The sequence below is a fragment of the Camellia sinensis genome, chromosome 12, assembly GCF_055761805.1.
Source record: "Camellia sinensis isolate YWXY chromosome 12, ASM5576180v1, whole genome shotgun sequence".
Classification (NCBI taxonomy): domain Eukaryota; kingdom Viridiplantae; phylum Streptophyta; class Magnoliopsida; order Ericales; family Theaceae; genus Camellia; species Camellia sinensis.
Window position 1 is genome coordinate 51,820,551 of NC_138972.1, and position 24,685 is coordinate 51,845,235.

Below are 24,685 nucleotides of genomic sequence, written 5' to 3' on the forward strand. Positions count from 1 at the left end.
TGAAGATGGAATGGAGGAGTTTTGGGATGGCACCATGTTGAGACCACCATCTCATAAACCAAGAAGGGAATTTTGATTTGAATTTATGATCAAAAAAGAAAAATCAAGAATGACTAAACGACTCATTTTAATGCAAGAGGACTTTAAACCATGCATAAATGTAATCATAATAACTATATTGGATCAGATGATTACGGAGGTCTCATAGTATACTACAACAATTTACACTTTTGGCAATCAAATTTGGCGACTAAAATGAATTTAGTCGCCAAACGTTGTACAATAGGCGACTAAAATTACATTGGTCGGCATTTGTTACAGGGTTTAGCTATTAATTTTTTTTAGTAGTTGTATATTAATTATTGGTGACTAAACAAGAATTTAGTCACCAAAAATGCTACAATATTAGACTAAAAAAATATTGGTCAACGTTAATTCAAGTTTTAGGCTAGTAAAGTTTGTTTTAATCGTTGTATACTAATTTTTGCCGACTAAAATAAATTTAGCAGCCAAATAACTAGCATAATTTTATTTTAAACCTCTGGTGACTACCTAATTTGGTTGGCAAATATGCATTTTCGGTGACCAAAAAATATTTAGTTGTTGTAAACTAATTTTTGCCTACTAAAATAAATTAGTAGCCAAATAATTAGCACAATTTTACTTTAATTCTTTGGTGACTACCTAATTTAGTAGCCAAATATTAATCTGCAGTGACCAAAAAATATTTAGTCATTATTAATTTTTAACGACTAAAGAAATTTAGTTGCCAAAAAACTAACATAAATATTACTTTTAATTTTTAGCGACCAAAAAATTGGTCACTAAATATATAAATATATATTTTTAATGATTAAAAATATTTAGTCAGGAAAAGTATCAAATGTTTTTTTAGTATATTTTCAAATTTTCCGCCTAATTCACTAATTATGTTTTGTTTTATTATTATTATTTTTTTATTTCTCTACATGAACACATACACCCAAACAAACAAAGGCCAATAGTCACTTGCTCTCCCTCTTCTCAGAGACTCACCATCCCTGCCAATAGCTACCGCCGCTGACCATTCCGACTCTCGCCGCCATCGGTCACCATCGCGGCTCCCCTCTCTCATCCACATTCAAGTTTTCGTTTCTCTCTATCCCTCTCTTTCTTTCTCTCTCTCCCTTCCCTCACCATCGCAGATCTAGGGTTTAATTTATTTATTTATTTTTGATGTTGTAGGATTTTGATAAAATCATTTTAAGGTTTTACTCTTTTTCTACATTTGAAGCATATATGAGCTACAAGTTGTGTTTAATTCCACACTTTTGTGGCTCCAAGTGGTAAATTCCATCATTGTGTACATTTGATGAGAGAGCAGAGCAATGGGAGCTGTAAGTCAAGAAGCAATTGATCAGTTCAAATCATTGATGGACTAAGCTCTCTCTCTTTCTCTCCCCTAATATAATAGCTACTTCATTTTACTACAATGTTACATTCACTCTCAGTTTCTCATTTTGTTCTATATTTTTTTAATTATTATTTTTAAAATTTAAAATTTTTTACTTTTCTGGGGAATTCGGACAACTGAAGAACAGCTGAAAAGGGCTTTCCAGGTTCGCATTTTTCTTCTTTATGCATTTTTCCTTCTTTTTTATTTATTTATTTATAAATATGTTTGCTTTGTCCAATCTGTTTGTCAACAATGGTCAATTTTGATCTAGAGATTCATGTAATGGTTTATAAATGCATGTTTTGGCACATTAATACACTCTGATTTAAACCTTGGTTAGTCTATGTATTGGCTTATCAGAATTGCAATTTATATATACATATATTGCAATTGTCCATTGGTCTTGTCATCTTCGATAATAAAACTAGGTTGGGTGCTGCACTGCTTATTCTGATACATGTTTGGTAATACATTTGGGTATTGTTTAATAATTAATGTAGGGATGATGGCTTGGACTTGCTAGGTTGCATGATCCATATAGTTGAATCTTCTTTTTTACACTCGTGGCTGATGTAACTTTTTATAACACCTTGGTATTGATTGATGTCTGAAATTTGGAGTAACATTTTTACTTTTTAGCATGAGGTTCTCTTACAAAATCCTCTAATTGCATCCTAGAAAGATGCCAATATTATGTTTTGGGATCATAATGCGGCTTCTAAATTAGGATCAAGTAACTAGAGGATAGATACTTGAAAACAATTCTAGTTGTGGTTGGTTCCACTATAAGAATGTAAATACAGAGTTTAGCCCCATCAAGCTCAGGGTTGAATAAAAATGTGCTCTCATTAATGATTGGCCTTGGCACAATTATGCTTAGTTGCATTGTTTGCTGCAACATATCTATGATATTGTTACTTCTATGAATTTGTCATAATAGATAATCATAGAATTAGAGAAGTTCATCGTCTAACCTCTTGGTACAAAGCATTGTAAAATGTAATGTTGTTTTATACTAATATTGATGAATGAAGTTCATTAATGTTTTTCGAATATAATGCTTCAACATTGGTTTTTGGTGGTTCATTTTTACACAATCGAAATTCATGGCTGTGCTTTAGGATTAAGTTTAATTTTCATCTTCCATTGTGGGATATAAATTTGTCTTTTTGGTTTTCATAACATGAATATTATAGCTTTCTTTATGAGAAGCAATTGTCTTGTTACTTTCTTTGGAGTTCTTGTTATGACGTCACAGGATTTGTTGAAAGGATATTTATGATCTCTTTTTTGTGGTGTTGTGTCATGCAATTATGTTAATTAATGAAAACAAGGAAAAAAGTTCCTTTAACAGCTATAGCTTGGTATATCTTGATATTTGGAATCTGTAACCTTCAAAATGGGGATGGTCATATTCAGGTTATTTATCTCTCCATTGCAATATGCTTCCAAGCTCTGGGATTAACTTTCTTTCTTTTGATTTTTCAGTTCCTTTTAGGCATGGTGAGCGCATAGGTTTTGTATGTGTCAATTTCCGACCACATTGCCAAACAGGTACCTAGCTGGAGAGCACCGGCAGAATAGATTAAGCCCGAACAACCTACAACAAAAAGAAGAGTCTCCGGCGGTGGCTCGTCCACCCGGGGGCACTCCGACGATCAAGTCAGTACTCAATATCTCTCTAAGATTACCAATAGTGCTTAACTCACTAGACAGAATATCAAAAGTATACCTTAAACCCATGAGGGAGCCTCTCTTTTATAGCTAACACAATCCTAGTCCTAGTAGAAGCCTCGCTCTAATAGATTTAGGATTACTGCTAATCTTGGACTCCCAGTAGGATTGGGATAAACTCTCTAAGAGTCTTATCTTTACCCAAACTGAAGTCCTCTCTCATTCTAGGACTCTTGTCCCTTATCCGTTTATCTCAGATTCCGGTATCTTCGGAGATAACCTCGGTCTTGCCGAGATAACCTCAGCGTCATGATCAGGACACGTGGCACCTCGGATGACACGTCGGCATCACCTTGGCCACGTGTTGGTACTCAGAAAATATATCCTCACAGGTTTTAGTTACCTTGTATCCCAAAAATATACCAGAGATATTGCAGCAATTAATGTTCTTCGCAATTCTGAAACTCTGAAATATCAAACTTAAGAGTCACAGAAGGCTGATTCCAGCACACAAGAAGGGCAGACCACCCTCATATTACATTGTTGCAGGACTTGTTTTTACAACTGTGCCTGTTCCATATCTGCGTTCTGAGTTTTGCATTTCACTTTGAATGTTTTTGTTCTTAATTTATGCTTATTTAATAAAGGAGACAAACCTGAGCAGTGCCTAGCTTGCCTGGCATGTGAACATGATGTGTTGGTGAGCATTAATTTCTTTTATGTTCCATGTCAAGCTTGTTTTATTTGTCAAAAGATATATATTATCTATATTATATTCTGTGTTTTAGATTATGCATGTCATTTTTCTTAGCCATTTCTTTGAGCTTTTTGGAATCACCATATAGGTTGATTGGAAGTTTGGAATTGCAAACAAGCTTACCTGTGCACTAATAGCTTGACCTTTGTTCATTCAAACCTTTTTAGTTAGGAATCCTAGTAAAATTGTGACTAGTAAAATTGTGAGAATCAGTAGTATATTGAAGTCAAATTATGCAAATCCTGGCTTGGATTGCCTAAGCTTGTGAACAAAGAACTTCAGATCTCAAAGTTGTCAAATTTTTTTATTTATTTTTATTTTTAAACTGTCTCATAGTTGTCACTGTGCGACTGCAAAATGTAAGAGATCTTCTAGAACTTCTACATAGCTTGTTTATTGTTGAGATTATCCATGCCATGATATCATCATTGTGACAATTTTACAATATATATATATAATAGTTGAGATGTGCTTTCGTGTATTACCTCATTGTCTTCCAATTTTTTGCGAAAAAATTTTATAAATAAAAATTATAGTAACTTCGCTGTAAGGAATAGAATCCTTGGGAGACTAGTGATGGAACAATCAAGTAGCAACTCCTCAATATATCTTCTACAGTTCCTGGAACTAGATTGAAAGTAAAAAAAAAAAAAAAATTAAAAATAAAAAAAAAAAAAAAAACTTTACAAGCGATAGATCACAGTCATCACCAAAAGGCTATCAATAATGTATTATTAGTTTTAAAAAACATGAATAGATAGATACATTGAAGCATGCATTTCTAAATACTAATGTGTACAATTTTTTTTGTAGATGGCTTTTGACGTGAACTAGTGGATATTCCTTTTTTGGATATGGAGGACAATTTCGACTTTTGTATAATCCTGCTAATTTTGTCGTCCTCTGGTTTTAATGTTTCCAATGTTCTTCAATTGACTTAGACAAGATGAGAACATCATCGATGCATACGATGAAAAAATGACTAAATGGATTAAATATTTCATGCATTATACTCTGAAATTCACTAGGTGCATTTTTTAATCCAAAGGGCATCACATTCCATTCGTAAGGACCAAAGGGTGTAGTGAAAGCAGTTTTGTAACGATCACTAAGGTTAAGTTAGATTTGTCAGAATCCACTTTTGAGATGAAATTTACTAAAGATGACCTCTTGATTAAATCTTTTAATCAAATCTTTTTTTTATTAGGGATTAAATACCTAATTCATTCTAGAACTTTGTTTAATGGTTTATAATTAATTACTAATCGTGGAACGCCACGTTCAAGTTCAGTATTTTTATTGACATAGAAAGATGGACATGACCAAGGGCATTTAATTTTACTAATGATTTTGTTTTTGAGTAAATCATAAATTTCTTTTTTACACATTTCCATTAATTCAGCATTCATTTGAATTAACCTGGATTTAGTAGGAATGTGTTTTTCATTAAAGTCTTTGACATAAAGAAGAGTTACTATGTGTTTTTTCCTATGCCAAAAAGTACTGGGAAGAGTAGAACAAACAGTTTTCTCTAAATGATTTTTAAAATTTTCAATTTTTTCAATAAAAATGGGATTAGTTAATTGAGATTCAATTCTTTTATATTTGACTTCTTCTTTGAGAAATTGTAACTGTTTAGTTTTTTGGTTTAATATATTGATTGATTGAGATAGTGCCAAACCTTCTACAAATAAACCAATTATTACTTTAGAAAGATTTAGAAAAAATAAACATAAAGAAGTAATTCTACACGATTTCCAAAATGAAATTAATCAAATTAGATCAACTATTAAAGAATTAAAAATTAAAGATAAATCCTTAGAAAACGAAATTGTTATATTAAAAATTAATAAAAATTTTAATGATTTTGAAAGGAAAACTTATACATCGTCCGATGAATCTAGTAATACTCCAAATCATGTAATTTTTTATTATCATTCCAATAAATTTAACAGTGAAGAAAATAATCAAGAAAATAACCGATTAAACATAATTAATAAAATAAATATCCAAAAATGGCATTAAAAAATAAAATTAGCAATAAATGATTATGAAATGGAAGTTATAGCCTTAATTGATACATGTGTTAATCTTAATTATATTCAAGAAGGCTTAATCCCTACTAATACTATCATAAAACAAATGAATAACTAAGCTCAACTAATGGCAGTCAAATGCGTATTAAATATAAATTACCTAAAGTTCATATTTGTCAAAACAATGTTTGTTTTAAAATATCATTTGTTCTAGTACAAAATATGAGATAGAGTCATTTTAGGTGTCCTATTTATTTATTTATTTATGATACTTATTCATTACTAATAATCATGGTATTATGTAACGCCCCAAAGAAATTAACATAAATAGACTCATCATCTTCTAACAACATGATATTGTCTCCCAATTAATAGTTTCCATTGCATAATATATAAGGAATATAAAGCCTCATCATTGACATCATCAACAAATCTCTAACGTTTGTATTCATTAAACTCTTTGAGATTTACAAAAGTATTACACATGCAATTATACATTCAACATTCCTAAAATATGAATCTATTGCATATGGCACAATAGTCAAGTACAATTCAATGCCCTCAAGAGTTACAAATTCCAAAGCTTTTGCCTGATTACACAAAAATGTTCACCAAAACACACACATGTAAAACCCTCGGCTTGTCAACAATAATTACAATAAAAGAAAAGAGCTCTGTGCCTTCAAAATATGCATTCCACACCTCTAACTCAGCGGAATCACCACATCTTTTCCTGTACAAAATCTCATAGGATGCGCACAAAACCTAGTAAGAAGATCTTAACAAAGTATATAAATTTTACACAGTCTCTTGAGATGAATGTACATGCCATGTCATGATCAAAAACATATCTCTATCTTTTGAAAATCTTGTGCACAATGCAATTTGAAAATACAACAATTCAATAATTTCAATGTAATTCAAATGGTGGTAAATACGACTCAGGTAATCCCTAGGTTGATGCCTGCAAGTAGGCATATCAAGCACTATCAATCGCCACTTTACCGGTTGCTAACCGGAAGGCATGTGGTACCTCCTCCTCGCATGTTTTCAGTCTTTCACCATGGATACTCAGGCCAACTTAACCAATACCAACTACACCCCATATCTGAACTTACCAACGTATTTACCCCAAAACAATTCAAATGATCTTGTTTTACAAAACAATTCCTTTCTCAAAGCAATAATTTTCCAATGCAAGATTTAAAATTAATTATAACAATGATTAAATGGAATGGCAATGCAAAATGTAACAATGCATTAATATAGTTCCATTTTCAATTCTACCACACAATCCTCCATTGTGATCAAATTCCCACATCTCTTATTAGTATAACATCATAATATATTTCCAAGAGATAATATAACAAAATTAACATACATGTATTCTCCACATATTAATCATTTTCTAAACTTGGTCTTTCCAAGACAAACCAATAATAAGCTATCCATATGTTACGCCCTCAAAATAAACCCATTATAAATATATACAATTGACATGCATTATTTAAAGAAAACAATTTATTAATTCATTCATCAGAGTATTACCAAATAAAAACATTACATGTAACATCAAATAAAATGCCCTGCAGGCTTACATCATTCCAATCCAACTCTTGGATACAAAAAGATGAGTTCTAACTCAATACAAGAAAAGCCCTAGGCTTGGATGTTTACATGTACTAATAAATAAAGACAATTAACTAATGATAGTCTTCAAAATCCAAGTCCCCTTCCAAGCTAAGTCCTTGGAGGTTGCTTATTACTTGAACCTGAAAATGATGTTCCCATATAGGGTGAGCCACAGCCCAATAGAAATATACTAAACCACATATAAGCAATGAATAAAGCAATAGCATTCAACAGATGGTTAACCAAGATAATCAATCACTCCGTTTTACAGTCTCATGACACTATTGCCTAAGACACGTTTTACTTTCCAACTTTATCAACATGGCTCAGAACCTGACCAAACTTACCACAATGAATTATGTATATCAGATTCACATTCCTCCAATATCAACAAACAAATGAGACTCAAGCTCAAATCAAAACACTTCATACTTCCAGTTTGATACACATTTTAGTGCTGTATCAATAAAAACACTTCTATATAAATAAGCACACTTAAAAGTGATGCTAATGAAGTCCATCCCCTATCTCCTCCCAAACAAAATCCAGTTTAGAGGTCCATCCCCTATCTTCCCCTAAACCGTGGAGTACATCCCCTATCTCCTCCCACACAAAACAATATATGCAAATGCAATGCTCAATCAATACACGTATTTTCTGTATCAATGCAATAATCAAAATTAATGACTTAACCAATGTGATTAGTTTCAGTTATTCCTAATCCACATGCAATGTCTACAACAATCACGACTATCCTCCACCGATAGCCCAAAACAGTTATTTCTAAACCGAAAATAACTATGTCAACAATTCAATAGACAAATGATTCAAATTAACCAATTACGCTATTTTATCAATGAATTCCCCAATCCCATGAATTTAACCTTCTTTTCCCAATTCCATGAATTAATTATACAAATTAATTTAATATTACAACTAGTGTTTTTTCCCAAAATTACCAAAGTATCCCCAACATATCAAAATACCAAAACTTAGATCAAAACTTATACAATGGAGTAGGAAATCCCTACCTCGAAGAGAACAACCCAAATGGAGAAGACAGAGATGAATACCCAAAACCAAAGTGCTCCAAATCGCCAAATGTTCAGATTAAATGGAAGCCCTCGACTCACTCTATCTTTTTAATGATGGATCTATGGTAGAAACACACCCTAAGTGGATCAAATCTAAGAGAGAAGGTGAGTATGGAGAGAGAAAAGTCGGACCTAGGGTTTGGGATCAAAAAGAAGATGAAAAAGACTGATCAAAACCCGCTGCTGCGTATATAAGCTGGACAGGCTCGCTCGAGCGAAGACTTGGTCGCTCGAGCGACCAGACACAGAAAATCTACGCTCGAGCCAAGGGAGCCTTGCTCGAGCCAACAACACAAAAGCTCGCTCGAGCGAAAGAAAACTCGATCGAGCGAAGAACTCAAACCCTCAGGTCTGCAATCAGACACACGCTCGAGCTAAGGAACTATCGCTCGAGCGAAGAACGAACTAACTCGCTCGAGCGAAGAAAAGCTCGCTCGAGCCAAAAACCTCAGCTCTCAGGTCTAACTCAAAACGCAACCCTCGCTCGATCGAAGCTACCCTGGCTCGAGCGAAGAACCAAAACAAAGAGTTCGCTCGAGCTAAGAAATTCTCGCTCGAGCGAAGAGTCAAAATTCTGGGCAGCAACACTGGATTTCTAAACCCAACCAACCTGAAACAAACCTGCCCAACACATCCTATAACTCCAAATGAGAAAATAAAGGACAACAGCAACAATTATACAATGACAGAGTCTACGGAACCTAAGTCCGGATACAATAATCAAATGGGAAAAGACCGGGGTCGCTATACCATAAAACTTCAAAATTAACAATTCTCATTCCTTCATGAAATTCCTCATTTGATACAACCATAAAAAAAAAATTCATCGTTTATTCACATGACAATTTATCAAGCATGAACTTAACAATATCTCAACTTTTTTCCAAAATCTCCAAATTCCAGGGTTTTCACTAAAACTAGGTTTTTGTTCCATTTTTTAAAAGATTTTTCTAAAACAACACCCACACTTTAGAACATAACTCATACTCTCAAAAGCTTTGGGGAAAGTAGAGAAAATCCACTCTTAATATCATTGAGGGTTCATCAACTTAAAACCATGGCCCAAATATGCAAGAAATACTCCAAACAAGCATAGACTTACAAAACATATATATAACTCTGAGAATGTCCCCACCTCAAGCTTGGGAGAGAAAGGAGATGAACACCCTAAAGCTCAACGTTAATGAAAACTCAATTCAATCGGTATAAACGTAGCCCTCGTAGCCCTCTTCAATTTGGTGTAAAAAGCCCTCTCAAATTCTTGATGATTTTTGCTAAATCTTAGAGAGAAGTTTGGATTTGGGTGTGTTTGTAGAGAGAAGGAAGAGAAAAGATGAGTATAGAGAGAGAGAGAGAGAGAGAGAGAGTACCTCAAACACAGTTTTGGCATTTAAAAATCTAGAAATCTCCTAGATATTGATTTATGATTATGTATCAATTTTAACTGGTAATTAACAATCCCAATCAAACAATCAAGACAAATCAACACAACGATTTTATGTGAAAAAATTACAGGCAAAAATCACAAAACAATCCACTAAGAAGACATAAATGAATTACACAAGTGTACTCTCAATTACCTAGGAAATCCACGCCCGAATCAAACTGACCCCTATGTGCCTCTTCCAACCCCGTCTTCACCTCGGAATTGTCTTGCCCAACATTGAATCCACAATGCTGATGTCGAATCACGACGATGAGCCACTCCAGAATCCACCAAAACTTCAGACCCGAATTCTACGGAATCCACCGAAGAACAACACTCTCTTTTGTATTGAATCAAAACAAGCAATCCTTTGATGTATACTTTTCAAACTATGAGTTAAACTCAAACAAGCATCAAAGAAACTAGCAAAGAAACTCCAAATATAAACCATAATCTCTAAGAAGAAGTTTTGGAAGTTGTAACCCTAAAATCTGACTGAAACACATATTTATAGCAATCTGTTCTGCAATCTCTGCTCGAGCGCAAGAATGGCCGCTCGAGCAAACCTCGCTTGAGCGCAAGAAAGTTCGCTCCAGCATAAAATCCCAACTTCCAATACTTTTGCAGACAGGTCAAACTTCTGGAACCAAATGTTCTCCGCTCAAGCGCACAAATGGCCGCTCGAGCGGATAAGTAACTTCGACTGCAATTTTGCTTCTGGCTTCGGGGGTGCTACCCCTCTACCCTGCCCAGGCGCTACCTCGAACCTGCCAAGGGGCGCTGTCCCTAGACCCCCGCGAGCTGACCGGGTAGCTCGATCCTCGACATACTGTAACGCCCCAAATTTCTAGCCCAAATGATTATACAACAATCATGGCTCTTTCAAGGAAAACCAAATATAAATCTCCAAACTTACATTATATGATACAATAGTTCTTTATGCAACAACACATTAATCCAACAACAAGTAAATAAACAAATAAATACCCCTAAAGGTTTACAAGTTTCCAAGGCTTGAGCCTAGTTGCACAAAATGGTTATTCAAACCCACACACATACAGCCCTTGGCTTACACACAAAGTCACAGCAAAATGAGAGTCTCATACTCTCAACACACATTTCCTCGCCTGTAGTTAGGCGGCATCACCACATCTTTTCCTACACAAAAATCTCGTAGGGTGAGCATAAAGCCCAGTAGGAAATCCTTAACAAAATATATACATTTTATACAAGTTTCAAGAGATGAAATACACATGCCATGCTATGCCCTTTCGAAAGAAAATCACAATCTTCATCTGTGAAAACCATCATGCTCAATGATGTCATGCAATTTCAATTTTTTAAAACCTAACAATTCATTTCAAGAGCGGTAAATACAACTCTGGTAATCCCTAGGTCGGTGTCTGCAAGTAGACTATACAAGTACTACCAAATTGTCATTTTTACCGGTATTAACTGGAAGGCTCGACACCTATCTGCGCGGGTTTTCGGTCTTTCACCCCGGACTCTTAGGCCAACTTATTCAATATTATCTACACCACTTATCAAGACTTACTAACGTATTTACCCCAAAATCATTCCATGAAAACTTGTTTCTCAACATTTTTTTCTCAATATAAGTTTTCAAATCAACTTTCAAAGTTTAATGTAATCAAATGAATTGATATGCCAATAACACAAGATGAATATAAACACTTTTATTCCAATTCATCATTCCAGGAATAACACAATTCCCCCTTCCTAAGTATCCTCAACAATTAGTCATTTCAAGACTATTTCAACGTTTTGAACAATAATTTCCAAAATGAACAACAATTCTCATATTCCATGAAATTCATCATTTATATAAATATAAATAAGAAATTTTCCAAACATCCATTAGTTTTGACACACAAAATAAATATAAAAATACCATTCACGGATTTTCAATCTCTTTTAAAAATCTCCAATTTCTAGGTTTTCTCACCAAAACTATATAACCCAAATCTTTTGAAAGAAAACTTTTCAAAATCATCTTTTCTTCAATCAACGAAGATCAAGACCCATAAGATCATTGTAAAAGAACAAGAGACAAACCCACTTTCAAAATCGCTTAACTTCTTGAATCAACAATCAATTTTCAAAAGCTATCAAAGGATGATTTCGAAAATCATCTAAATCTTGCAAATATATATATATATATATATATAACTCAAAAAAAATCTCTACCTCAAGTTTGAAGAAGAATAGAAATGAAACCCCAAAATCAACGATGCCTAAACTCGATCTTCACCGCACACAACGAAACCCTCGAGATGATAACCCACTTTGATGAAGAAACAATGGCAAAACTCAAATGGATATTGAGAAATCAAGGTTTTGATCCAATTTGGCGTAGGGAAAAGTAGAGAGAATGGAGAGGAAATGTTTTTAGAAAGAGAGACATACAAAAGTGATCTGAAATATCAGATTCATATACTGATATAACATGGTCTGCTCGAGCGTGGAAAGCCCCGCTCGAGCGTCGAATACACATTCCCAGTACTTTTGCAGATAGGTCCAACTTTTGGAACCAAACATTATCCACTCGAGCGCATAAACGGTTCATCGAGCGGACAAGCAACTTCGAATGCATTTTGCATTTTTGCTTCGGGGGGCGCTGCCCCTCGATCCTGCCAGGGCGCTGCCCTCGGACCTGCCAAGAGGCACTTCTCCGTGGACCCCCGCGAGCTGACCGGGCAGCTCAATCCCCGACCTGTCCAGTCGAAGTGGCAAACACATGAAAGAAGGATCGAAATCGGGATCGCTACACATACTTAGCGAAGTGGCAAATATGAAAGAATTAACTTCTGAGACAACTCTGCAAGGCACAATTTGGGTTAGATTCGTATCTAAAAACTTATAGCCTCATTGAAATAAAAGTTGAACAAAATTACAACTGAAAGGAGTTTTGCCAAATGGGATTGCCAAGAATAAAAACCTAACAACATCAGTTTTGAAGAAAAGAACTCAAAATTCGAGACAGGCACGCCGAAATCCACATGAGCAAATTCTGATGCTCCACAGGGTGGTTTGCTCTAGAGAAAACCCAGAATTTTTTTCACAAAATCCGCTCGAGCAGAATCCAAAATCCGCACAAGTAGTTTCTGCCCACAAAACCCCTGTGTGATTCTGCTCGAGCAATTGGCAAATCCGCACGAGCATTTTTGCCCAGAAAACTCAAAAATTACTTTTGCATCCTAAAACAAGTTCCAACATCCAAAACTCAAAATTTTAACCCAGAAATGTTAAGAGGGGTTAAGTAAGAGCAGAAAAGAAATTTCAACAATCCAATATGATAATCAAAACGCTGAAAGTAAAGCAAACTAACTTACTATGCAATATCGGGCAAGTCCAAGACCCGGGACATCACAAATTCTTAGCTCCTCCAGAAATAAATGAATTAAACTAGTTCATGAATAGTGAAATAAAATCAATTGTACTATTCATGAATAGTGAAAAAAAGTCAAATTTACTGTTCACTATTCACAAATAAAGTAGCGGACAACACCCATGTGCATCAGTCACTCAATCAATCACCAAAAGCAATATCGAAAGCAACAAACAGCACCCATGTGCTTTCACATGCTACTTTCTAGTCATATTCTCTTATCAGGTCACATGCAGCACAGTCATTGGCTCTCTCTTATCAGATCACATGCAACACAGCTATTGGCTCTCTTTATAAAAGACCTCCTCAGTCAAAAGAAAAGGCAGAGAGAAAAAATGAGAGAACTCATCGAATTCTCAAATACCCTTTCAACCTGGAGGAAATATTTATTTTGTAAAATGTATTCTGAAGTTATTATTTCAAGCTTCCAGTAAACAATTATTATTATTATTATTATTATTATTATTATTATTATTGTTGTTGTTGTTGTTGTTGTTATTATTATTATTATTATTATTATTATTATTATTTGTTAGATTCAGCTTATATTTAAGTTAGATAGTTATTTGTTATAATAATTCCCAAACCCCATGCCTTTTATTCGGTATTGTAATAATTTAGTATTGTAATAATTCTTTGCCGCCGCTTCTTTTCATTTATTTGTTTTTCATATCTATAAATAAGCATACTGTTTTATTTTTCACCATATCCATGTTTTGCACTCATATTTTATGCATCAAAATTTGGCTCATTTGCATTTGTAGGTTTAATCAATTTTTATGTGATTTTGTGTGATATCCCTTGTCTTGAAATGATTCACATGTCATGTATTATTAGTTGAATTTTTAGTTACATTTTGTGTGTGTGTGTATTGTATTAGGATTTCGTATATAGTATTATACATATTTTACTAACTTTCTTTTGTGGTTTCCCGCAGGACGTCAGTAAATACTATGTGAGTGTTTATATTTTAGCATCCCGCTTGTGTGTGTTTGATTTTATTATGTCAAGTATCCTACCATGCGGCTACTTGCTTAAATAATATATCTCTATGAATGTCAATGTATGGAGGTTGTGTCGTTCAATTTGGGATAGTATTGATTTTATACTTGAGAACTTAATTTTCTCAGAGTTTCACATTTTCAAAACCTTTTTAAAAAATACATGAAATCAAACGTTCTAAAATGAATGACATAATTTATACTTGTTTTTTTACATAGTAATTTTTAAATTATTAAATAATCAGAATATGAATATATAAAGTCAATCTTTTGATCGCGTGAGCGGTGGTGCTCAATTAATGACATTTCCCTCCCATACCTAAGGTTCTAAACCAAAATATCTTTGATTACAATGAACAGTGGCCTTGGCACAAGTCACACGTTTCTTAATTTTCTCAAAATATTAGGTGGTGACTCAGATCTGGTGATATAGTCCATTTCTGACAATGATTTTGTAATAAAATGGAATTTTTTTATAAAAATTGTTAGATTTGGATTCTCATCTATGTTTCATATTGCACTTGTGAGACTAGATCAAAGAAATTGAGGGTCTGATCTGTTTAGCATGCTCGAGTACCCTTCGGGCATGCGACACGTAGGTATAAAGACACTAGTTTACAAGAATTTTTAGAACTTATTTTTTATGATAAAAAATAATTTGGCTCTATTATGCAAACATGCAAAAAATTATTTGAAAAATATAAAGAAGCTATACCTGTAAATAGACCTTCATGCACTACACCAACATCATCTCGAGGTGGAAGGTTAAGTATTTTTTAATAATAAAAAGTAAAAAATAAAAACTCAAAATACAAGCATAAGTAGTTCTGAATTACAACGTTATTTGGATAACCCACCTATTGATGATGAAGATGATTTTAATATTTTGGATTGGTGAAAACAAAATGAAACTATATGGCTTATGTTTTTTCATTCGAGCATTGGTATGGCGCCTTTCGAGGCATTGTATGGCAGAAAATGTAGATCTCCGATCTCCTGGGCAGAAGTTGGAGATGGGCCTTTACTTGGGCCCGAGATTGTATATGAAACGACCGAGAAAGTAAAACTGATACAACAGAGACTGAAAACCGCACAAAGTAGACAGAAAAGTTATGCGGATGTCAAAAGACGGGACAGAGAGTATGCAGTGGGTGATCACGTTTTTGTGAAAGTAACACCGATGAAAGGCCAGACTCGTTTTGGAGTCAAAGGCAAACTAGCGCCGAGATATGTCGGACCGTATGAGATTATTGAGAAAATCAATCCGGTGGTGTATCAAGTTGCGCTTCCTTCTGAAATGGAGCATATGCATAACGTCTTCCACATTTCTATGTTGAGGGACTACCTCCGGGATCCTTTCCATGTGATAGAGGCTACTCGTGTAGTGCTGAGTGATGACTACACTTACAAGGAACGGCCTGTTCAGATTGTAAGCAGACGGATCAAAAAGTTGAGAAACAAAGAGATCCCGTTAGTGAAAGTTGACTGGCAAAACCATGGTGGCGTGTATGCCACTTGGGAAAGGGAAGATGACATGGCTAAAAGATATCCTGAACTGTTTCCACTGAATCCTGTTTTCTTCCAGAACGAAGGTAATTCGAGTTTGGAGGACGAAACTCTTTTTAAGGAGGGGAGAATGTAATAACCCTCACCACTGTTTACCGATAAACTACTGATTTCTGCTAAACTGAGACTGATTATGATTGGTAACTGAATTGATTGAAGTACTGAACTGACTGACTGAAATCTGGAACAGAATTGATTAAGTATATCTGTTGACTGTTTGATTATCTATTCATGTCTTTGTGTTTAAATTGCAAATTGAAGGCCTTATCGGCGGCCAAATCTGAAATTGATTGATGATTTGTGTTAATTAGAATTTATGGGACTTTACGGCATATTTATCTGAAAATCGATTTGGTATGATTAAATTAGATTAAATGTTAAAGAATTATAAGAGTTGGACTTATTACTTAAATGCCATCTAGTGGGGCCTTTGTTTGTTAATATGTTGAGCCTTATTACACTTAGATACAACATTTGTTCAGCCACATTTGAGAAGCAAACCGACTAGAGAGAGAGAATAGGGAGTTAGAGTGTTTTCATCTTGAATTTGCTTGGAAGCTTAGGAGATTTGGAAGATAATTGCAAAAAATTGAGCTTCCATTCTTGTGTTTGGAGACCTAAGGTAAAGTAACTACCCTCTTGTTTGTGAATTCAATTGATTCTTGCATGGTTTAGAGCAGAGTTGAAGCCTAGAGCCAAGTTATGGCTCTTAATTGTTGAATTTTAGTATATATCATGCATGCATGCCTAGATTGATGAGTTTTAAGTTGTTTTCATGGAATTTGGTACATGCATGTCCATATTTTGAGAGTAGACCATGGATTCATCTTGTCTTTGCAAGAATTGGCTCATTAGAGCATGAAATTGAAGCTTTGAATTGTTTTAAATTCATGCATGTCATGTTTGAATTATGTTCATGAAAATTGGTTTGAAATGAGTTTGAATTGATCTTCCTTTAGGGCTTTGATTTTACAATTGAGCTTGAAATCATGTTAAGTTATGGGTTTATAAGAGTTTTCCAGAAAATTGGCCCAAGAGGATCAAAATTTATGCATTAAAACTTGGTTTTGGATTTGAATGTGCAATCTGGATTTTCCCAGATTTTTTACTTCCGCTCAAGCGGAGAATTCGTGCTCCCAGTACTTTACACTGTTTTGATGTCCGCTAGAGCCGAAGAATTGACGCTCGAGCGGAACCTTGTGTCTCACGCTCGAGCAGCTATCGAGCGCCCATCGAGCGTGATTTTCACACATCCAGTACTTTTGCCCTGTTTTGCAGAATGCTCGAGCGGGAAGGTCTACGCTCGAGCGAATACCTTTGTCTGCATTTACGCTCGAGCAGGGAAACCCACGCTCGAGCGGGACCTCTGTTTTATGAAAATTTTGAAAATATTTTCTGAATGCATCTTTGCATCCTCATCCCATCCTAGGCATTCTTAGGCCTAGTTTAAGGCATCTTAATGAGGATATAGATGTAGAACCACACCGAGCCTAATTAGGGATTAAGTTATTATTTTTTCCCAACTGTGTAGCTTAGTGTGTGTTCAATCTGTAACTGTGTAGGGTTGGCATCTGGGGACGCGCTCTAGCTTAACTGTAGCCCAGAACTCTATGAGTAACAACTGTGTAAAGATATGTTCGAAAATGATTATCTTCTGAACAATTGAACTGTACTGTTTCTGAATTGTTACTGTTAACTGAATGAATGTATGTCCTTTATTCTAAACTGTATTGTGGCATTCATAGCAACTACTGTTTACTGTTACTGCTACTGTTACAGAGATCTCTGTCGGTTCCCATGTTGGAACCACTACTCTTTACTGATATGATGGCCATCATTTACTGTTCGGTCTTTTAAGACCTACTGTTTACTGTACTGCTATGCTAACGGATGTACCACATATGACTGTTATGACTGAATGACTGATATACTGAATCAACTGACTGTTTTCAATACTGAAAGGACATTCATTCTTAACCTCTTTACGCATTATGTTATTCATTGGGCTTTAGCTCACTGTTTATATATATATATATATGTATGTGTTCAGGCACCAGACCGGAGCTAGGAGCGTGGGTTAGACCTCCCTCCTTTTTTGTCGAGCCAACTACTGTGCCTCACTGTGAGGTTCCGAGCCTGCCAAGCCATGGCTTAGGGGTGTTTTAATTTCCCCATCTGTCTCTGTATCTGTTTTGTATAATTGTATAGACTGAATGTTTTTGTACTGTACTATTTAATTGGGATTAGGTCCCTGTTCTGATCGACTATAAATGTTGTACATACTGTTCTGTACTGTGTATATATATATGTATGAAAAATCTTTTGCATACAGACTCATAGCTCATTGGACATTGTTTATTTACTGTAATGGCTTCCGCCATGCTCCTGTACTCTGTTTTACTGTTCTACTATTAAGCAGGCCTTCGGTAATCTCGGATTACTGGCCGGTTACAGTACTAAACCCATAGGAGCGGGTTTGGGTCGTGACAGAGTGGTATCAGAGCGATACTTAACCACGAGTTATGCCGCACACACGTGTCCAAATGAGCTATAGGGTGTCCTAGAAAAGCAATTAGGGCATCACATGAGCATGAAAAGTGTGTGTGGACATAACATGAATATGTGTGTTTAAATGTTTAAAGTATGCAACTTCCTATGTTTATTATTACCATGTTGCATATAGTGAAAGTGAAATGGATAATGCAAATGAAACTGAATCATCCGAAGCCAGAATGGCAAGACTAGAAAGAACTGTAGAACTGCTAACTGAAGCCTTAAGGCAACAGCAACAACAGAACCAACAGCCCCCACATCCTCCTCCGGTATAGCCGGAACAGAATGTTAATGATGGGGATATAATTGCTCTCACCCAGAAGTTCAGCAAAATGAAACCGCCATCCTTTCAGGGAGGCCTTGAACCGCTAAAGGCTGAAGCTTGGGTTCTTGAGACAGAAAAATTGTTTGAAGTTTTTCCATGTTCTGAAGCACACAAAGTGCTATTGGCCACCTTTACACTACAGGAATAGGCCAGAAGGTGGTGGATGTTAATCCGTGACACCAATACTGTTATGACTTGGGCTCAATTCAAGGAGTCTTTCTTCGAAAAGTATTTCCCTCAGTGTGTCAGGGATAGAAAGGTGACTGAGTTTGAACAACTGAAACAAGGCACTATGTCAGTGGCAGAATATGAGACAAAATTTACTGAACTTGCCCGTTATGCACCGCACATGGTTGATACTGATTACAAGAAGGCCAGGAAGTTTGAAGGCGGCCTTAATGTTGCAATACTAGACAGAATAAATGTTCTAAAGCTACCGAACTATGTAAATGTTCTTGACCGAGCACTAATGGCTGAGTCGAACATCGAGGCACTAAAACAAACTGAAACACCAGCGTCTGAATGGCGTGGTAAAAGGCAGGGTTTTAAATTCAATAAAGGCAAGAATAACCCATTGAACAAGAAACAGAATACGGGGTCAACAACTAGCCCCAGCCAGGGGAGTGGTTCTATACCGCCCTGTTCTGAGTGTGGCAAGAAGCACAAGGGGGTTTGTTATAAAATATCTGGAGCTTGTTACAGGTGTGGCAAGGTGGGCCACATGGTCAAAGATTGCCCTTCCACTGCTTCGGGCAATAGTAAAGCTGCACCAAGCGTAGCAGCATCAACTGTAGCACCAAAACCTAACCCTAAAGCTTCCGGGAAAGAGCCTATGAGGCAAGGCCGAGTGTTCGCACTCGTATCGGGAGATGTGCAGAATACCGAGACCGTTGTGTCAGGTATTCTCTCTATTTGTACTCAAAATGCATATGTTCTGATTGATTCGGGGTCTACACACTCATATGTATCGCATGTTTTTTCGCGAAAATTAAGTAGACCATTAGAACCCATGAATTACTTGTTAGCTGTATCTTCACCTGTCGAGGGATCTGTAACTTGTGCTTATATGTACCCTGCATGTGAAATTATTGTTGGGGATATGCATTTGTATATTGACTTACTGCCTCTGAACATAGATCATTTTGATGTTATATTGGGGATGGACTGGTTAACGAAATATCATGCTACCATAGACTGTGTGACGAAACAAGTAGTTTTCCGTCCACCGGGTTTACCTGAATTTGTGTTTAATGGGGTTGGAGTAGTACCTCCTTCATATCTGATTTCCTCCATGAAAGCCTTTAAACTGATTAAGAGGGGTGTAAGGGATATCTGTGTTCTGTATTGACTGTACCTATTAATGATAAAACTGATGTGAACTGTATTCCTATAGTCAGAGAATTCCCAGATATTTTTTCAGATGATCTACCAGGGGATTTGATTGACAGGGAGATTGAGTTCACGGTTGATGTGATTCGGGTACACAGCCAGTATCTAAAGCTCCTTACAGAATGGCTCCAATTGAACTGAAAGAATTGAAAGTGCAACTGCAAGAACTGTTAGACAAAAAGTTCATCAGACCTAGTACTTCACCGTAGGGTGCACCTGTCTTGTTTGTGAAAAATAAATATCCATTGCCGCGTATTGATGACTTATTTGATCAGTTACAGGGTGCTCAAGTTTTCTCTAAGATTGACCTCAAATCCAGGTATCATCAATTGAAGGTTAAACCAGAGGACATTGGCAAAACTGCTTTTCGTACGAGGTATGGACATTACGAATTTTTACTTATGCCTTTCAGAGTTACCAATGCACCTGCTGCATTTATGGACCTCATGAACAGAATCTTTAAACCATTCCTCGATAACTTTATTGTTGTATTCATCGATGACATTCTGATTTATTCTAAGACTAGAGAAGAACATGAACATCATCTGAGACTTGCCCTACAGACCCTAAGAGAACAGAAACTCTATGCTAAACTATCTAAATGTGAATTTTGGCTTGATCATATTATGTTTTTGGGACATGTTATTAGCAAGGATGGAATTTCAGTTGATCCACAGAAAGTTGAAGCAGCAGTGGACTGGCCTACACCAACAAATGTTACAGAAGTCTGAAGCTTTTTGGGATTAGCTAGATATTACAGAAGATTTGTCAAAGATTTCTCCAAAATTGCCTTACCATTGACTCAATTAACTCAGAAGGGGATATCATTTGACTGGACTGACCAAAGAGAATCAGCTTTCCAAGAGTTGAAAACTCGACTAGTGACTGCACCGGTTCTGACCTTACCTTCAGGTACGGATGGTTTTACCATTTTTAGTGATGCTTCTCATAAGGGTTTGGGGTGTGTTTTAATGCAGAATGGGAGAGTAATTGCCTATGCTTCCCGACAACTGAGACCGCACGAAAAGAACTACCCGACCCATGATCTGGAACTTGCTGCAGTAGTATTTGCACTGAAAATCTGGCGTCACTACCTTTATGTTGCGACATGTGAAGTATATACTGACCACAAGAGTTTGAAATATTTCTTCACACAGAAAGAACTGAACATGAGACAGCGGAGATGGCTAGAACTGATTAAAGATTATGACCTACAGATTTTGTACCATCCGGGAAAAGCCAACACCGTTGCCAATGCATTGAGTCGGAAATCGATTGGGAACTTAGCCTGTTTGCTTACCGGGCAGAAATAATTGCTTTGCGACCTTGAAAAATCTGAAATTGAAATTGTTTTGCGAGAACAAGGTGGAACCTTAGCTGCTATTTCTGCTCAACCAGCACTGATTGAAGAAATTAAAGAAAAACAGCAACAGGATGACTTCTTGAAGAAGATCATCGAAGAACGGGAATCTAAACCGAAACCGGACTTCAAATTTGAAAACAATGTACTGAAATTTCAGGGAAGACTGTGCGTACCGAATGATTCTGAACTGATAAGAAGAGTTCTGCAAGAAAGCCACAATTCAAAACTGTCTATCCACCCAGGGAACACGAAAATGTACCAAGATTTGAAATTGAATTTCTGGTGGCCGGGAATGAAGAAAGAAATTGCTGATTTCGTATCGAAATGTCTTCATTGCCAACAAGTCAAAGCCGAACATCAACAACCCGCAGGCTTACTGCAGCCCTTACCTATACCGGAGTGGAAATGGGAACATATCCCCATGGATTTCCTTGTCGGTTTACCTCGCTCCAGTAAAGGTATGGACTCAATTTGGGTTATAGTTGATAAACTGACTAAATCTGCTCACTTCTTACCTGTCAAAACAATTTATAATGCGGACAAATTGGCTATACTCTATATTGATGAAATTGTTAGACTGCATGGAGTGTCTATGTCCATTGTTTCTGATAGGGACTCGAAGTTTACATCGAGATTTTGGCAAAGCTTACAGACTGCATTGGGTACTGAACTGAGACTGAGTAGTACCTATCATCCTCAAACAGATGGCCAGTCAGAAAGAACCATCCAGACTCTGGAGGATTTACTGAGAATGTGTGTTCTTGATTTTCAGGGAAACTGGGAAAGCCATTTGCCTTTAGCTGAATTCGCCTACAATAACAGTTTTCATTCGAGCATTGGTATGGCGCCTTTCGAGGCATTGTATGGCAGAAAATGTAGATCTCCGATCTACTGGGCAGAAGTTGGAGATGGGCCTTTACTTGGGCCCGAGATTGTATATGAAACGACCGAGAAAGTAAAACTGATACAACAGAGACTGAAAACCGCACAAAGTAGACAGAAAAGTTATGCGGATGTCAAAAGACGAGACAGAGAGTATGCAGTGGGTGATCACGTTTTTGTGAAAGTGACACCGATGAAAGGCCAGACTCGTTTTGGAGTCAAAGGCAAACTAGCGCCGAGATATGTCGGACCGTATGAGATTATTGAGAAAATCAATCCGGTGGCGTATCAAGTTGCGCTTCCTTCTGAAATGGAGCATATGCATAACGTCTTCCACATTTCTATGTTGAGGGACTACCTCCGGGATCCTTTCCATGTGATAGAGGCTACTCGTGTAGTGCTGAGTGATGACTACACTTACAAGGAACGGCCTGTTCAGATTGTAAGCAGACGGATCAAAAAGTTGAGAAACAAAGAGATCCCGTTAGTGAAAGTTGACTGGCAAAACCATGGTGGCGTGTATGCCACTTGGGAAAGGGAAGATGACATGGCTAAAAGATATCCTGAACTGTTTCCACTGAATCCTGTTTTCTTCCAGAACGAAGGTAATTCGAGTTTGGAGGACGAAACTCTTTTTAAGGAGGGGAGAATGTAATAACCCTCACCACTGTTTACCGATAAACTACTGATTTCTACTAAACTGAGACTGATTATGATTGGTAACTGAATTGATTAAAGTACTGAACTGACTGACTGAAATCTGGAACTGAATTGATTCAGCATATCTATTTAATTGTATGTCTACCTGTTGACTGTTTGATTATCTGTTCATGTCTTTGTGTTTAAATTGCGAATTGAAGGCCTTATCGGCGGCCGAATCTGAAATTAATTGATGATTTGTGTTAATTAGAATTTATGGAATTTTATGGCATATTTATCTGAAAATCGATTTGGTATGATTAAATTAGATTAAATGGTAAAGAATTATAAGAGTTGGACTTATTACTTAAATGCCATCTAGTGGGGCCTTTGTTTATTAATATGTTGAGCCTTATTACACTTAGATACAACATTTTTTCAACCACATTTGAGAAGCAAATCGACTAGAGAGAGAGAATAGGGAGTTAGAGTGTTTTCATCTTGAATTTGCTTGGAAGCTTAGGAGATTTGGAAGATAATTGCAAAAAATTGAGCTTCCATTCTTGTGTTTGGAGACCAAAGGTAGAGTAACTACCCTCTTGTTTGTGAATTCAATTGATTCTTGCATGGTTTAGAGCAAAGTTAAAGTCTAGAGCCAAGTTATGGCTCTTAATCGTTGAATTTTAGTATATATCATGCATGCATGCCTAGATTGATGAGTTTTAAGTTGTTTTCATGGAATTTGGTACATGAATGTCCATATTTTGAGAGTAGACCATGGATTCATCTTGTCTTTGCAAGAATTGGCTCATTAGAGCATGAAATTGAAGCTTTGAATTGTTTTAAATTCATGCATGTCATGTTTGAATTATGTTCATGAAAATTGGTTTGAAATGAGTTTGAATTGATCTTCCTTTGGGGCTTTGATTTTACAATTGAGCTTGAAATCATGTTAAGTTATGGGTTTATAAGAGTTTTCTAGAAAATTGGCCCAAGAGGGTCGAAATTTATGCATTAAAACTAGGCTTTGGACTTGAATGTGCAATCTGGATTTTCCCAGATTTTTTACTCCCGCTCGAGCGGGGGAAGTTGCACTCGAGCGGAGAATTCGTGCTCCCAGCACTTTACACTGTTTTGATGTCCGCTCGAGTGGAAGAATTGACGCTCGAACAGAACCTTGTGTCTCACGCTCGAGCAGCTATCTAGCGCTCATCGAGCATGATTTTCACACATCTAGTACTTTTGCCCTGTTTTGCAGAACGCTCGAGCGGGGAAACCCACGCTCGAGCGGGACCTCTGTTTTATGAAAATTTTGAAAATGTTTTCTGAATGCATCTTTGCATCCTCATCCCATCCTAGGCATTCTTAGGCATAGTTTAAGGCATCTTAATGAGGATATAGATGTAGAACCACACCGAGCCTAATTAGGGATTAAGTTATTATTTTTTTCCAACTGTGTAGCTTAGTGTGTATTCAATCTTTAACTGTGTAGGGTTGACATCTG

The 24,685-nt window shown here is 36.3% G+C and overlaps 1 protein-coding gene and 1 long non-coding RNA gene across 3 annotated transcripts in view; one reads left to right on the top strand and one right to left on the bottom strand.

Moving 5' to 3' along the window:
- Positions 1 to 982: 982 nt before the first annotated feature.
- Positions 983 to 4,876, top strand: LOC145804496 (uncharacterized). Its single transcript, XR_014346304.1, has 3 exons — positions 983 to 1,598; positions 2,924 to 3,097; positions 4,680 to 4,876. It is a non-coding gene; the product is annotated as an uncharacterized LOC145804496 (long non-coding RNA).
- A 1,572-nt stretch (positions 4,877 to 6,448) lies between these two features.
- Positions 6,449 to 24,685, bottom strand: part of LOC145804499 (putative disease resistance protein At4g27220) — a 31,886-nt gene continuing 13,649 nt past the window's right edge. Inside the window, exon 4 of one of the 2 annotated variants that reach the window (XM_082898582.1) lies at positions 6,449 to 6,635. In XM_082898582.1, coding sequence (XP_082754708.1) covers positions 6,621 to 6,635 — 15 coding nt within the window. In that variant the 3' untranslated portion in view covers positions 6,449 to 6,620. Of the gene's footprint in view, positions 6,636 to 7,405; positions 7,675 to 24,685 lie in introns of those variants that run through there. The other variant, XM_082898581.1, reaches the window with a different exon arrangement.